This window comes from Centroberyx gerrardi, chromosome 7 (assembly GCF_048128805.1).
Source record: "Centroberyx gerrardi isolate f3 chromosome 7, fCenGer3.hap1.cur.20231027, whole genome shotgun sequence".
NCBI lineage: Eukaryota > Metazoa > Chordata > Actinopteri > Beryciformes > Berycidae > Centroberyx > Centroberyx gerrardi.
The window spans coordinates 10,741,432-10,756,223 of NC_136003.1; the positions used below are offsets into that span (position 1 = coordinate 10,741,432).

General features: G+C 42.9%; 3 protein-coding genes across 4 annotated transcripts; 1 reads left to right on the forward strand and 2 right to left on the reverse strand.

Moving 5' to 3' along the window:
* Positions 1–404: 404 nt before the first annotated feature.
* Positions 405–2,058, forward strand: ndufa6 (NADH:ubiquinone oxidoreductase subunit A6). Its single transcript, XM_071902047.2, has 3 exons — positions 405–552; positions 1,404–1,519; positions 1,832–2,058. The coding sequence occupies exons 1-3, from the start codon at positions 414–416 to the stop codon at positions 1,961–1,963; spliced, it is 387 nt and encodes a 128-aa protein (XP_071758148.1). The 5' UTR covers positions 405–413; the 3' UTR covers positions 1,964–2,058.
* A 431-nt stretch (positions 2,059–2,489) lies between these two features.
* Positions 2,490–3,879, reverse strand: smdt1a (single-pass membrane protein with aspartate-rich tail 1a). 2 transcript variants are annotated; one of them, XM_071902049.2, is made up of 3 exons: positions 3,694–3,879; positions 3,177–3,317; positions 2,490–2,723 (listed from the first exon to the last, which is right to left on the reverse strand). In XM_071902049.2, exons 1-2 carry the CDS (start codon positions 3,844–3,846, stop codon positions 3,180–3,182), a joined length of 291 nt encoding a protein of 96 aa, XP_071758150.1. In that variant the 5' UTR covers positions 3,847–3,879; the 3' UTR covers positions 2,490–2,723; positions 3,177–3,179. The 2 variants fall into 2 exon arrangements, with proteins under 2 accessions (XP_071758150.1, XP_071758149.1); XM_071902048.2 differs by having other exon boundaries at positions 3,153–3,317.
* A 184-nt stretch (positions 3,880–4,063) lies between these two features.
* Positions 4,064–14,105, reverse strand: fam234b (family with sequence similarity 234 member B). Its single transcript, XM_071902042.2, has 13 exons — positions 13,994–14,105; positions 11,985–12,530; positions 11,066–11,179; positions 10,464–10,631; positions 9,250–9,365; positions 8,632–8,782; positions 7,998–8,139; positions 6,932–7,135; positions 6,727–6,805; positions 6,428–6,595; positions 6,101–6,221; positions 5,673–5,899; positions 4,064–4,821 (listed from the first exon to the last, which is right to left on the reverse strand). Exons 1-13 carry the CDS (start codon positions 14,028–14,030, stop codon positions 4,819–4,821), a joined length of 2,076 nt encoding a protein of 691 aa, XP_071758143.1. The 5' UTR covers positions 14,031–14,105; the 3' UTR covers positions 4,064–4,818.
* Positions 14,106–14,792: the final 687 nt, after the last annotated feature.

A 14,792-nucleotide genomic window follows, 5' to 3' on the forward strand; every position in this document is an offset into this window, starting at 1 on the left:
CCAATTTTTTATATACCATGTGTATTGTGATAAAATGACAAACTTAGCTACCTGTCTTTTGACAATGTTTTCATATTTAATGTACTATAGAGCATGTGACATCTTTGTAAATTATCCACATTTTTTGCAATCAATAAAATAAGGTTAATAGAAACACCTCCACGTGCTTCACATGATGCAATGACACACACCTGCAGACTAGAAGCACACATACTTAGAGGCTACACCAAGAAGGTTTTATATTAAGGCTACACACACAACAATGATGACAAGACTTCATGTGGGAAGTGCCGTGTTTTTGTGTCCTGTCATGAAACGGCCTCGACTCTAGGTGGCAGCACTATCTCTACCGCCAACATTAACTTCCCATGTAGTCACACCATCGAAGAAGTACAAAGGAAACGGCAACAGTCATGGCGTCCACAGCGGCGAGCCGAGCGGCGGCTGGTGCTACGAAAGTTGTTAAACCGATTTTCAGCCGGGACCTGGATGAGGCCAAGCGCAGGGTGCGGGAGCTGTACCGGGCCTGGTACCGAGAGGTCCCTAACACAGGTATGTCGGTCTCCTGTCGCACGTGAAAGGTGCACAGAAAGGAGCGAGAGCGTCAAGGTCGCGTCTGTTGCTAACGTTAACTTACATTAACCTCACCGGCTAGCTCATCTTGCATGATCATTTTTCATATTTAACACGATACTGTATCTAGCAAATCTATATATCAGTATCTACTGTATCTAGCAAAGTATGTTTGTCCAACCAGATCCGTGGATAAGCTGAAGTGTGACTATGTTTTGGTGTCAGATTAGCATAATATGACTTGCCCCAGCTACTAGCAGATAGTTGCCTAACCTTCATTTACCAAACGTATTTCATAATTTGATGGCAACATTGATGTTGTCACTTGACTGCACACGAGGAGCTACCTAACGAACAGACCTTAAATTGCAATATTTGCTGTATGCTAGCCAGTTGTTCTTCTGTGGGTTTATACCTTGAGTTGGCACGTCAGACTTTTTAACGAGGCAGACATTGCGAAGGAAAACATTGACACCTGAAATCACTCATGTTGCACACACACACACATAGTCAAAGACCATGGGCAATATGGATTTAATGATGGTTTTTATGGCATCTTTGATGTATTTTGTCTTTTCCTCATAGCTTGTGCTTCTGTCTACTGATGTTGAATATGTGTTTCTTTCACTTCTTTAAGGCACTGTCATAATTTGTTCCGACAGGGGGATGCCGTCCTCCTTCAACCCCCCTAATCACTCCCTGGATATATCATAACCCAGTGTAGCGGTCTAATGTGTACTTTCTAGCTTTGTAAACAATGTGAAGAAGGTGTTAACGGGTCATGATGACATGCTGGAAACACAGAATGACATGTGTCTTTTCCTCTGCAGTGTCAACATTTCAGCTGGATATCACAGCGCGTCAGGGGAGAGACAAAGTGAGGGAGATGTTCGACAAAAACAAGCACGTCACCGACCCTCGAGTGATCGACATGTTAGTCATCAAGGTAGAAACTGCCATTCACTGCACCCTGAATCACATCAGCTATAAGCATGTTCACATCCCAGTTGAACTAACCAGTATTAAGTCTGCTTCTCTATTATGCTGCTCATGTAAACATAAAGGGAGACGGGCACCTGTCTTTTGGGCCACTGCTCCTCAAAGATGGCTCATACCTGAAATGTTCCAATATAATTCCCAGGTTTCATGGATGGAAATAGACTTAGCTTATCTAGGCTGATGGATGTAGGCTGTTATTGTAGAGCCGCATGTTATTTGTAATGAAAGGTTCTCCCTTTGTGTGTTATTCAATTCCCAGGGGAAAATGGAGCTCCAGGAAACGATCCACGTCTGGAAGCAGAAGACTCACATGATGCGCTATTTCCACGAGACCGAGGCACCTCGCCCCGCTGACTTCCTGTCCAAATTCTACCATGGTCATGACCCATGAACTCTGTATCTGCCCCCTTACCTCTGACCCTTCTCTGCTTGTGTCCAGTGTGGCAGATGTTCCCCTTAACTGTAAATACACACATTACACTCAAATACCTAAGGTTGTGCCTAGTGATCATTTATTCCAATTCAAAACTTTTTGGGGGGTTAATGTAGGATGGTCTGGTTTGCCTTGAAGAAATAATGTCAGGTATTTTATGCGCCTGCAAGCAAAGCCTGCACTGGAGGCTGATAATGCTCCAAGGCTTTTATCTCCATTCGCTCAACTTCAATTGCTCTCAAAATCCAAGGCTCTTACAGCATGAGGCACAAGGAAGCTAAAGCCAGTATTTTCAAGGCCAACTCACAACCTGTGTATGTTTATTAGTTATTTCTTCACTTTCCTATCGAAAAGATATTTTATCTTGGTGGCGGTTCATACAAACTAAACCTTATTTTTACTTGGGTGATATACCTCATCAGTCTAGGAGTATAACCAACTTGCATCAAATTCCAATAACTGTGTGCTGCCGTTTGCAATTGACATTCGCTTTATTAAGACTTATCAGTGCATGCAAATACAGTACGAGATCACCAGTACAAGATCTTCTGTAGCGGGTCAGTTAAAACAGTTAAAACCCTGAATCCAAGGCAGGTAGAGGTGGCTGAAGAACACAGCAGAGGGAACTGCAGGAAGGCATAGCTGAGTGAAACATCACTGATTTGTCTGTTCAGAGGCTTGTGGATTCATCCCAGTGGTTTTGACAAAACAAGGTGATCTGTGGAGGAAAATAGAGGGTGAATGGTGCTTATGGAACATTTTATATTTTTAGCCTATTTTAAGTAGCATATCTTGCTCTCCAAAAAAGCCACAAAGTATTTCTTAATCCTAACTCTAGAACCAGTTCCACAGCAGTTGTACAAATCATTAAATGAAGCATACAAGGGTGCTGGTAGGACTTCTAGGTCCCCTGATGTCACATTGGACCCCCCTAAACCCACCCCAGTGCATCTAATTTAGTACAGTATCACCTTGCCTGGTTAACGGGCCCCCTCTTGCTTGGAGCCCCCATTCCCCCCCCCCTCTAGTTCCGCCCATGTACAATTATAACATTCTTCTCATTCTACATACTAGACTGAGCATCTGTGTGTGTGTGTGTGTGTGTGTGTGTGTGTTTGTCACAACTGAAACTGAACCACATTGGTACCTGATAACCAGAAAGCATACGGACCCTTCAGTCATCATCGTCATCGTCCTCGGGGACGAAGATGTCATGCTCCTCCAGCAGCGCAGCAAAGTTCTTGCTGATCTGAGTCCCCACATACAAGAAGGGCACCACTACCAGACCGATCCGGACAAGGCCGAAGGAGGTCTGCTCTCCAGCGTCACACACCCCACCGTAGAGACAACTAAGTTAGTTAATGTGAAGAAGCCTAGCCGTGGCTGTGTTGTATATCTGTGAGAAAGACTGTAATAGAGCTGTTGAGATGAATCTAATATGCCTTTTACATCTTCAGGAATACACACAGATCAGTTAGGCTCTCATGTGTTGTAGTCTATTGTATCTATTATGTTAGTGTATGTGCTGTGCTTCTATTCATGATATAGGAGTGCAAGGTGCTGGATGCCTTCTATGCCTGCCAGCTTATTCCTCAGAGGGAAACCTACAGCAGCAACTCCCCCCTCCCCTCCTGTGTTTTCCTTCATCAACCTGTCGTCTTGTTCGACCGCACAAATTCAGCACTCACCTTCTTGGGTTTCGGCAGAATGGCACCGGACTGCTTGCACACGGCTGTCCGGCACGGCGTCACGGTGCCTGACCCGTGTGAGGGGGTCAGCTGGGAGATGCGAGCGCTTCTAAAGGCCGAGCGCGCGGCCAGGCGACCGAGGGCCGACGCCATGTTTGCAGCGCTTGAATGCGGCAGCAATGCGGAAAACGGAGATAATTTTGGATTTAACTACGCCAGCGCCACCCTGCGCTGCTCCGACACCGGGCTGCTCACTATTTAGCTTCACGAATTAGCCGGCTATCTGTTACATGTCAATTAATATAAAACCTCGATAAAAGACACTGAAGTCAAAGCTGAAATCGACAAATCACCACACAACACGTAGCAGTAACAATTCATTTTCATACTTTAATATTTTCCCTTGCAATATTTACAGTTGCCAGTACAGCCGCAGTTTACATTTAGATGCCATAACCTTTAGCAACCAATTCTGACAAAAACAAAAAATAACACAAAATCTAAATGTTAAAGCAAACCAATAAATACTGTACAGCCATAAAATATTTACATACCTATACTACATGCCTTGTTTATGTGCAGAAAGGGCACCATTAGTGGCTTAATGACAAAATGCATGTGACGGGGATGACACCACATTAATGAACTGGCCTTGTTATACTGGTACATTTGTATGAGAGTAATAGAGATGCATTTACGCAATTGCATGTTCTTTCATCAGCATTATTGTGCTTCATTGTCAGAAGTAATAAACTGTGAAGTTATTCTGCTGCCATCAACCCCAAACAATTAGAAACATTCAATTAAATATTGTAAAACCCTTTCAAAAAATGCAAGTTAAATAATTTAAATAAACGCTTTCATTGTATAGACACAGTATAAAACAACCAGGAAAAACAAAACACTTGAGCTACAAATAATCCTTTACAGAAAATAACTCTCAAGTAATGGAAATTAAATTCATACTTAGTGAACCAAACAGATGTAAACAGCTTCAAATGAATTCCCAGTGTCCTCTTGGTGCAGTGTTATCACCTTATCCTCAGGTTGTGTCCCTGTCATCCTGAGGCGGGTCCCTTCAGCTGCACCTCTTGTGACACAGGACATGGTGGTAGTGGTGGCTCATCACTAAACAAAGGAACAACATGAAAGAGATATTTATCATTGACTGTCATCAATCAAACAACCGGCCAATCATCACTTCAGGTGTATATGTAAATTACAGTTATGTAATGAAGACTGGAAAGGTACTAAACCAGTGTGGATTTAGGATTTGCTTGTGCGATGGAAACGTGTTTTTATTTCTTAGTTTTGAATTGTCAGTTAGCACTTTATTATGTACGCCTCCCTGTTTACGCAAACAGCTCGCTCCTCCATACAGTGAGTCAAGTATAAATAAAGCATCAATACAAAGAACACACAAAATGTTAGAATGGGCAAGATGCGTAAGTTAAGTGACTTTAAACATGGTATGATCATTGGTGCCAGACATGTCGGTTCCAGCATCTCAGAAACATCCGCCCTCCTGAGGTTTTTGCACACTAGTGTTTAGAGCAGTCAGCAGCAAGGGAGACCCTGTTGATGAGAGAGGTCAGAGGAGAACGGCCAGACGCATTCAAGCCAACAGGTGAGCCACTTCCAGCAGGATAATGTGCCATGTCACGAAGCGCTCATCATCTCAAGATGGTTCTTGGAACATGACAGTGACTTCAGTTTACTCCAGTAACCTGCAGTCCACAGATCTAAACCCAATAGAGCACCTTTGGGATGAGGTGGAACGGGAGGTTCTCAGCATGAATGTGCCACCGAAAAATCTGCAAGAACTCGGTGAAGCAGCTGAGTCAGCATGGACCAAGATCTATATGGAATGGTTTCAGCACCTTGTTGGATCCATGCCTTTACGACTTCAGGCTGTTCTCGAGGCAAAAGCGGGTCCTACCTGGTATTAGCTAGGTGTGCCTTATAAAGTGAATGCTCACCTGACGTTTGAAGGACAGACGCCTGAAGAACTTGTTGACCTCAAACACGCCAGGTTTAACGGGTCCCCCAGCCTTGCTGCTTTCCCCCAGCCTCACAACTTGTCCTTTTGTGATAGCGGCCCTAAGGCTCAGGCTCTTGACAATGCGGGCCCCGGGCTCAGATTCAGGTGTAGGCCGGGATGACACGGTGATGTAGGAGGCGTCCTTCTGATGCTCCTGGTAACTCACTGGAAGAGGGGACGTATGATAAAATAGGAGATAGAATTTTATAGTTATTTACTGTGCAATTACTATGGGAATCACATTATTCCTCAACTTTCTTTATGATATATTGCAGTCCAGTTATTACCGTTTAATAAAGCAGATGTTATTCTGTAGCATCTACAGCTACAAGATACTAAATGCATTTTAACTATGGTGACTTTTACCTGCAGAAGTGACAGCAGTGTCTGTGGTACTGGTGAGCTGCAGAAGGATTGTGGGATATTGAGGATGCAGCAGGAACAGTTTTCTGATGAGCGGCTCTGCTGCAGCAACACCCGGTGCCACCTGTAGTCAGTGTAGACAGTTTAGTGGCTCTAGGTTCGAGGGCAAACTCAGGGAAAGACAATGAAGTGACATAAGCTGTACACATGATGCATACAGGAGTTTTCTTATATGGTATTCACTTACACACTATACTCAAAATAACAAAACATCAACCGACCAGAACTGATTTCCCTCAAAATTCTTCCTGCACTCTACAGCAGACTCACAGTTGTCTTGGTGACGTTCTTCTGCGTTCTGACTGGTTCACTGGCCCAGAAGAGGAAAGCTGATAGGCCAGTGGAGGTGGAGATCGAGGAAGCGTCCAACACAAGACGAGGACACACGAACTCTGCTCTCCAGAGGTGGTGCCCAGTCGCCCCATCGACAACCTGCACCTGAGAGAGGAAAAACAGCAGTTTCACCAGCATTGTTGTGCAGCAAGTACGCCCTGTAGAAATGTTTACTTAATGTAGGGTTTGCACTATTTTAAGCCTTGAACAGTGCATGAATGGATCGTATATCTTACCTTTGTGATGCCATTTGCTGAATGCTGAATGAAAAGATCTGGGACTCCATCGTCATTAAAGTGTCCTGGGGCTGGTTGACTGTGACAGAAAAGGGATTGTTTAAGGTCAGTTTCACTAGATCACTTTCTCATGTCTTACAAACGTAATCTTTCTCTCTTTTCAGTCAGTTTAGTGCTATTAGTAATGGCTGGGGCACCACTGTACCTGTGAATGACAGCTGATTTGAAGGTCCATTCTTTGTGCGTGTCCCTCTCTCTTAAGACGGACAGCTGACTGACAGTGCTGGAGCCATACACCAGCACCCAGTCACTCTTGGTGGAGTTCAGGTTGGAAATGGTGTCCAGACTGTTGTGGTTGTTGCCAAAACCAGCCACAAGAGGGAGCAGGTATTCCGCGTGTTCGGTTCCACTAGGGAGAAGATAATAGAGATGGGGATTTTGACGTATTTCAGAGCCTTCAATCTCATGTTATCTAACCGACCAGTGCAAAAATAGAGTGCCCCCACAAGCAGATGTCATTGCCAGCTCTTTTATTATGTATGCCAAAAACAACCAACCCCTATACAACCCAGGCAGTGGATGATGATTTTTCCCCTGCAAGATTAATATATATAAAACATGAACTGTTAGTTTGTATGTATATTGATTGGTCATGGAGATTTAGTGCTTTGTTTTGGCATCTGGTATGTGTGTCCATGTCCATGTTATGGACACATAACATGGACATGGACACACATACAGACGTTGGACCAATGGCAAAAGAAAATCAAAGCTATTTGATAAACATTGATTAAGAAATGTAAGAATATCTTCATAGGTGTTATATCAGTAAGGATCTTGTTAATGTTCCATGTAATTCCTGTAAGCAGGATATTTCAAATCACCCCTAAAATATGACTAAGCATTTTAACAATGAAGTCAACTGTCAGACCAAACATCAACAAACACTGACCTGACGACTGCTGTTAATGAGTAAACGTTTAAGTGATGAATTGTGATTTTTTTTAAAAGCTTACATATTAAAGAAATCTAAACATCTGTACTGTTCAAGATTCAATTATTTTTAACAAGTCTAACATTTTTTATTTCACTTAAGCAGGAGTACAGAGCTAAAAATAAATAAATAACAGCATACATATTTCAAGTATCACCACTTCTAACAGGTTTTGTACCTGTGTCTCCTTTATGCCAACAGATGAAGTTAACTATTTAACAGACAAAGAAGCTTTGTAAGGTGTAACCAGAGCAACCTGCCAGTCTCTGAAGCATACCTGTAGATGTGTATGAGGGTGGAGTTGATGGTTTCCTTGCGTCCTTCCCAGCCAGGGTCCTTTTGTCTAAGTGCTTGGTTTAGGGGCCTTTTTCCAGTGGCACGAAAGTAGATATCATGCAGAGAGACGGCCTCTACATTGCCTGAGGGAACAATCACAGATACAAAGCATTGTAAGACTATAGGCAAAAAACATTTAGCTGTATGGAGAGAACAGAATCGGTCGCCTAATAAAGCTAACAATTTTTGAGGATAACATTCATCCATAGTTGCATGGTTGACATCTATGGGTTGAGAACATCGCAAATCTACAGAATATACTCAGAAGATACACGTGACAGCCTGAATGTCTTGTGCTTTTTTCTATTTTAAGCAACTATTTCTGCCTCATCTACAGCTGCATCCATGAATGTTCAATGTATGTTTTTAGTGACGTGTATAGTCTTCTGTTTATTGTATGTTTTGGGTCCTGTAGTCCCTGTACTGTATGTCAGTATGTGCTGTGCAACTATGTGAGGTGTTAATGTATCTGTGCACAAATGCCAACAGGACAAATTCCTGTACTTGGTGAATAAATTGACTGTGACTCTGATCATTGGCTCTACGGCCTTCAGACCACGAGTTGATTCCTTTACCTAGTCCAAACAGGATGTAATATGCCCTTTGTTGTGTCTCATGCAGCAGGGGACCTATCAGCTTGCCCTGGCCAGTGAGGTTGAAAGGCACGGGATGTCCGAGCTTCGCCCCAGTCAGCCCGGAGATCAGGATCAGGGAGAGGTCCATAGCCTGGAAATGAATGATAGAGAAAAATATATACAGTCACTGAATGTGAAGGCCTGGAAATATAATCTGTAAACCATCAACTGGTAGTTACATCTTTGTTATGCACAACACAAGTGTATGCGTCATTATATGAAATATAAACATTCATTTGGAAATTAGCTGGGCCATCATCACAGCTGGAGACATCATCAACATTCAGCTACTTTGTTGCCACTTGCAGAAGAAGAATCAGTTTGGATAGCCATGCACATCTCAAAGGACGAGAGTTGTCTCCAAAAGGAGTTCAGGAACATGCAGGTGAGGAATTTGTTTTCTTTGCATATTACTACTAGATGTTATTGAACATACTGTACATACTGTATATAACAGGGTAAAAGTCCACTTGCAACACAGCACAAATTATATGTGCAGTGACTAAGCTTAAGTTAATCTATGAAAGGAGATTAAGCAGGTGGCTGACTTAACCATACCTCATCCGCCGGCAGGGTGGCAATCAGCAGATCTGGGACTTTGTCTCCCTGGAGGTCTGGAAGTGACACCGCCTGGGATTCAATGTTCTTAAGCAGAACCGACCACAATCTCTTCCCTGAGGAGTGGAAGAAAACCTTTTTTGACCCTATTTTGAACACTTACAACTGTATGTGCTTGGGGTGGGGTGGCCCTGACTGACAAAAGAATTCCAAAAGAATTGACCTCACTGACTTGTCTGGATGTAAAGTCAGAGGCTGTGAGAGGTGTAGCCTCACCAAAATGTAACATCTGTTTGCTAATGTACATATCCCTCAGAACATGTTTAGGAAGATAGGTGTTAAAAATGTTTAAGTGGCCACAAGAAGGTTATGTTTGAACCCACACTCATTTAGGATATTATTTTACTGAGCTGAAAAGGAGGGGGAGGGGTTAGGCAAGGTCTACACCGCCACAACCTGAAACCTAACCCGCCTTATTAACACCAGTGATGATGCAACATGCAACACCAGCCTGGAAGCTAGTCAGGACTTCCCTCATGCTACATTCATATTTAAACGGGAAGTATTTAAATGTATGTTTGTGCGCGTAGGTTCCACATTGGTCTAGTAGAATACATCACAATCTAGAACAACAACCATGTATCATCATCACCCCTGGATTGAGAGCAAAGGAGAAAATTCAACAACTAACTTGTGTCCGTTTTTTTTATTTTTTTAGGTAAATTATTGTTCTGGCAATCCCTGGCTGCTATATGATTAGTCTCTTTTGTGTTTATACTAATAATAACATAATTACAACAAACATTATTTGTATAGCACTTTTTGTAAGAGAATGTGAGAGTCAAATATGGTAAAGGCAAAGCATAAATACAAGTCTATAAAAATAGGTTTTAAGAAGTGGTTTAAAAGATGATACTGAGTTATTCCAAAGCCTTGGGGCCCTGATGGCAAAAGCCCAGTCACCCCTCATCTAAAGCCTAGAAGGCCAGAAGGGTCCTTGTCTGAGGATCTGGGTCTGTGTGCTGGCTCATAGCGGACCTAACCAGTGAAGAGATGCCATAATTGGAGTGATGTGATTTCGCCTGTTTGTACCAGCTGGAGACGTGAAAGAGACTTTTGCCAGAATAAAGAGAGTCACAGTAATCTAAATGTGAAGAAATAGAAGAATGGACGACTTTCTCCATATTACTAAGTGAGATAAATGGTCTTCTAACCCGTGGTCCCGTTGACGGCCATGAGGACCGATTTCCCGATGAGGAGACACACAGGTGAGGGGGGGATGTTGTACCGCAGACCGCACTGGATGTACATCACAGACTCCCGCATGACTTTCCTCCACAGCACCTGGCCGCTGACCGCAGACAGGGCCACTGCACTGTAAACTGGGATAAGGAAGGAAAAAGGCAGAGGGAGAAACAGAGAGAGAAGGAGAGCAAGAGGATCATTAAGGAGGGCAGGCGGCATATAAAAATTGGAAAGGGGACGGGATATAAAAGTGAATTCGCGTTTCATTGCATGTTTCAAATCAGTTGGCTCAGCAGTTTAGTGGGACTAGCAGGATTAGATATGTGGATTAATGTTACATAAGCCCACATAGCTCAGTATGCAATAGCCACTTATGGGACAGACACACTAGTGAGGCACATAGGGGAGGGGGACACATGGGAAACTGCCCATGTACTGTACTCTCTCTCTCTCTTCCTCTCCTTCTGTCAATGATTCCCTATCGTCACTGCACTGTCTGAAAGGCTAAACTGGACTGATATTAGGATTCACTGATTGCTCTAGTCTCTCCAAAAATGGATTCCATACATACTTTTGTTCCCTTGTGTGGGATGGGTGTCGTTGGTCCACTCTGTGACGCCCAGCAACACATCTTCCACTGAATCACCATCAACGTCCCACAACGCCAACGCCGGGGGGGTGACACCTAGACGGAGAAATCAAAGCAACGATGGAAAATGAAAACCACACACCAGCAGAATGCCAAGAAACATTTGGCTGAGGCTTGTCAGTTTGACAACTATCATTTGAAGGTTGTTTTCTATTCTGAAAATCAATTTGACTGGTAGAGTGATTGGATGATTAAAGTGTCTGGTGAGTAGTAGTTGGTTTCCTGCCCCGGACACCCAACCATTTGAAACTATGGAGATGGGAACTGGTAACTGAGAAAAAATATGTCAACCATAAAAAGAAGTATAACAGTGGTTTATGTGGTACATCTTTGTTTTCTCAAACTACTGCCTTTCTGTCGTGGTCGATACTAACAACCCTGTGTAATTACAGTTGGCTAATTAAAGGGTGAGTCGGAGTTGTCTAGCCACAGAGACTCCTAAGTAAGTCTGTTGAAGTCAGCATTATCGGTAGCGCCTCTTTTTAGTGCTGCACTCACTTGTACGCATCAACAAAGGAGTGTTGTGTGAGCTCATATTATGCATATCCTTGGCCAGTTTACAGTATCAACTATCTGCCATCATTCTTTTCCCTTATTTCCATTTGAATTTCCCTTCCATTAAATGACAGGTTATTCAGAACCAGAGGCCTACCTGCAGTGAAAGTCCACTACAAATGCTTTTTGCCCTGAATACAGCTCTGCATGGTTGATAATCCTCAACCTCATCATTCATTTTGTCACTGAAAACTTAGCTGAGTGATGTCAGGAACCATCATAGGCATACTTGGTAAACTGAGGATTTGACTATAATGTGACAGTAGATTTTGATTTATTCTCTTACCTCCTGCATCTCCCAGCGCTCTCTCCCATTGTGGCCGTTTGTCCAGCTCCCCCTTCTGGCAAGGTATCAGAAATGCACACAGCAGCACAAGCATTGTGGCAGAGACCAGAGGCACGATGAAAAACGCAGTTCGGATGGCACTCCTCACCCTCATCCTCTTCTGATCGGCGTTGGTACCGTTACCCCCCAGCCCGGGCCCCGACGCCCCGGGACTCCCTCCGTCCTCCAACGCTCTGTCCCTTCCTGATTCCCTCTGGCTCCAGTACTGCATGCCTTTCATATCATCTCTGTCCTGCCTGGATTTGCTGGGCAGTCGCTCTCTCCACTCGTCCTCCTCTTCCTCCTCGTCCTCCTCCGCCTCGTCTTCGCCCCCCACGAGTCTTCCGGATCTGCCGCCCCGCAGGTCTGAGGAGCCGGTGCCGAGGCAGTTGCCCCTGCCCAGGCCGTTTCGGGGGTAGTTGAGCACCAGGTCATCCTCCTCGCTCTCGTCCTCACTGTCAGCCTGGGTGAGAGGGTCGTATTCCCCCAGCTCCGAGCCCTTCTTCCCTGTAGAGACACACAGACAGCTGATGAGGAATTTACAGTGATTTCAGTTGTCTTGTGCGGTAACTAAGTCAGAACATCAAGGCCTAATCCCAAAATGGGAATATTCTTTGGGCCTATTTTCCTGGAAAAATCAGTGACGGTTCCTGTTCACTCAACCTTGAAGAGAATCGTAGGAATTTAACTGTTTACAGCATGGTGTTGGCATATTGCAACAACTGCTTTCTTCAAGACAATTATTTTAGATTCTCATTAGATTATTCAAGTGTCCAATAATGTCCTTTACTTGATTCAGATCCCTTTCTTCAGCTATCTGCGAGTCCATTTTCCCTTTGCTACAGAAATAGTGTTCTAAAAGTGCTTTGATAAAATAATACTCATCTTTTCACAATAAAGAACTAACTATATATATATATATATATATAGTTATATATATATATATATAAATAACTTTTTTTAAGTCAGGAATCTTAGCACCACTAAAGCAAGTGTACGGGTTACCATACATGTTAGAAAACCTTTTTGGTACATGGAAACAATTGTTTCAATTGTACAGTTTTGACAGTTTACAGAATTACTGTAGTCTGTAATAAGATTAAGATTGCTTTTTGAAGTTATTTATTTAAGCCTGCAAGGCCATGCGTTAAAGATTTTTATCATTTTTGTATATGTACAGATCATAAATCCAGCTGGGTCCACTGATGCCTTTTGAAATACACATGGTCAATTGACGTTTGTTTATGTTTTTTAAATGGTTGTCTCATCTTATATATAACATCACTGAGCTGCTCATATAGGTTAGCATGAGGAAGTACATTTGTGAATACCTTTTTCACTCTTAAAAAGTCTAATCCAAGCAAAAAAATGTACTGACAATTATTTTGTGACAAATTAATTTGATTAATGCGTATTTAATTAGCCTAGGCTAATTAAATACGCATTACAGATGCCCATCACTGGTTGTTTCATAAGCAGTACATAAATAAAAGGATTTCGCTGTGCTATAGGCTATAGACGGGTTATTATAAGGTGACTTTGCTTGCTGGGCTTGTTCAGGCTCCAGCAGGCCAGTCTGTGTTGATGAGGTTAACCAGACCAGGCTGCAGTTAGCCGGCTAGTCTAGCAGCTAGCTAATGGACAACACCAAGCTGAGCTGCTTTGGCTCTGGCAGCAGCATGTAAACATGTCATTCAAAAAACACGATAAAGCCGCATATCCTCGTTCTACAAATCCTTTGTAATACATACACATTATACTGGCATAATATGAGACAAACGCATCGGTATTTGTATAAATATAAAGTGTCAATTATAAGTAAAAGCTGAGCTACGACTGCAACAACCCAGTCACGGCTGATGATGTTTCAGCCAGTCGAGACATTCAGTAAATGATCTGTAACACACTGACAGGAGATACTTCACATTTTCATCTATTCATCTAGTCGAAATAAATGTAGCGCATCTTACCGGGCAGTTTTAGAGCACGGGACAGAGCTGCAGCCATTACTAGTTCTAACGGTTCGCCCACGGACGGCGACGTGAGGCAGATGTGATGATGAGGAGCGCGAGGGCACCGACCCAGCAGGTTGGATCTGCTGCTGCAGAAATGCATTCTGGGACTTGGAGTTTGTTGGGCGCCGTTCCGCTACATATCATTTGTGGAGTGCTGCACACAGTATTGCAAAACTAACATGTAGATCGCCAGCGTTTACTTAACGAAGGTGACTTAGAGTAAACCTATGATACATTTTAGAGGAATAATGCAGGCCTTTATATGCTACAAATATACGTTTTCCATTGATCAAGTGAGCGCCATCAAAACTCCGTTAAAACGAATTTCACGCGTATGATTACTTCCATACTTTTAGAACAACAGTGTGATGAGGCGATGAGGTTACAAGTTTTGTGTTTTGTTTTTTTTTGTGTTACTCCTTGCGGTGTACGCCGGGGACGGAAATAACAAAATCATTTCATTTTTTGTGGATTGTTTTCCTGTCGCTGGTTTATCAAACAGTTAAACAACGTTTTAAAAAACATCTTACGGGATTACAAAGAATGAAAGTCACAGTTCACTTGCAGTAGGATACTGAAAGTAAACTGACTTTCATTCTTTGTAATCCCATAATGTATGGAGATCACACTTGTGATCTTATTATCTCAAACCACAAGCATGCAGTAGCACAGCAACAACAACACTGAGGACAAAATGAGGTCAAAACACATTTTTAGGTTATCATTTTTTTTCCAGGACTTGTTTAGTGGACTA

What these genes read in the sequence shown, in the direction of transcription:
- ndufa6 (XM_071902047.2), top strand. Translation starts at nt 414, where the DNA reads ATGGCGTCCACAGCGGCGAGCCGAGCGGCGGCTGGTGCTACGAAAGTT. An exon ending in CCGAGAGGTCCCTAACACAG is followed by an intron (nt 553 to 1,403) that starts GTATGTCGGTCT and finishes TTTCCTCTGCAG; the next exon opens with TGTCAACATTTCAGCTGGAT. An exon ending in TCGACATGTTAGTCATCAAG is followed by an intron (nt 1,520 to 1,831) that starts GTAGAAACTGCC and finishes TTCAATTCCCAG; the next exon opens with GGGAAAATGGAGCTCCAGGA.
- smdt1a (XM_071902049.2), bottom strand. Translation starts at nt 3,846, where the DNA reads ATGGCGTCGGCCCTCGGTCGCCTGGCCGCGCGCTCGGCCTTTAGAAGC. An exon ending in TTCTGCCGAAACCCAAGAAG is followed by an intron (nt 3,318 to 3,693) that starts GTGAGTGCTGAA and finishes GCTGGAGAGCAG; the next exon opens with ACCTCCTTCGGCCTTGTCCG.
- fam234b (XM_071902042.2), bottom strand. Translation starts at nt 14,030, where the DNA reads ATGGCTGCAGCTCTGTCCCGTGCTCTAAAACTGCCCG. An exon ending in CCACCCTGCCGGCGGATGAG is followed by an intron (nt 8,783 to 9,249) that starts GTATGGTTAAGT and finishes ATTCATTTCCAG; the next exon opens with GCTATGGACCTCTCCCTGAT. An exon ending in AAATCAGCTGTCATTCACAG is followed by an intron (nt 6,806 to 6,931) that starts GTACAGTGGTGC and finishes TTTCTGTCACAG; the next exon opens with TCAACCAGCCCCAGGACACT.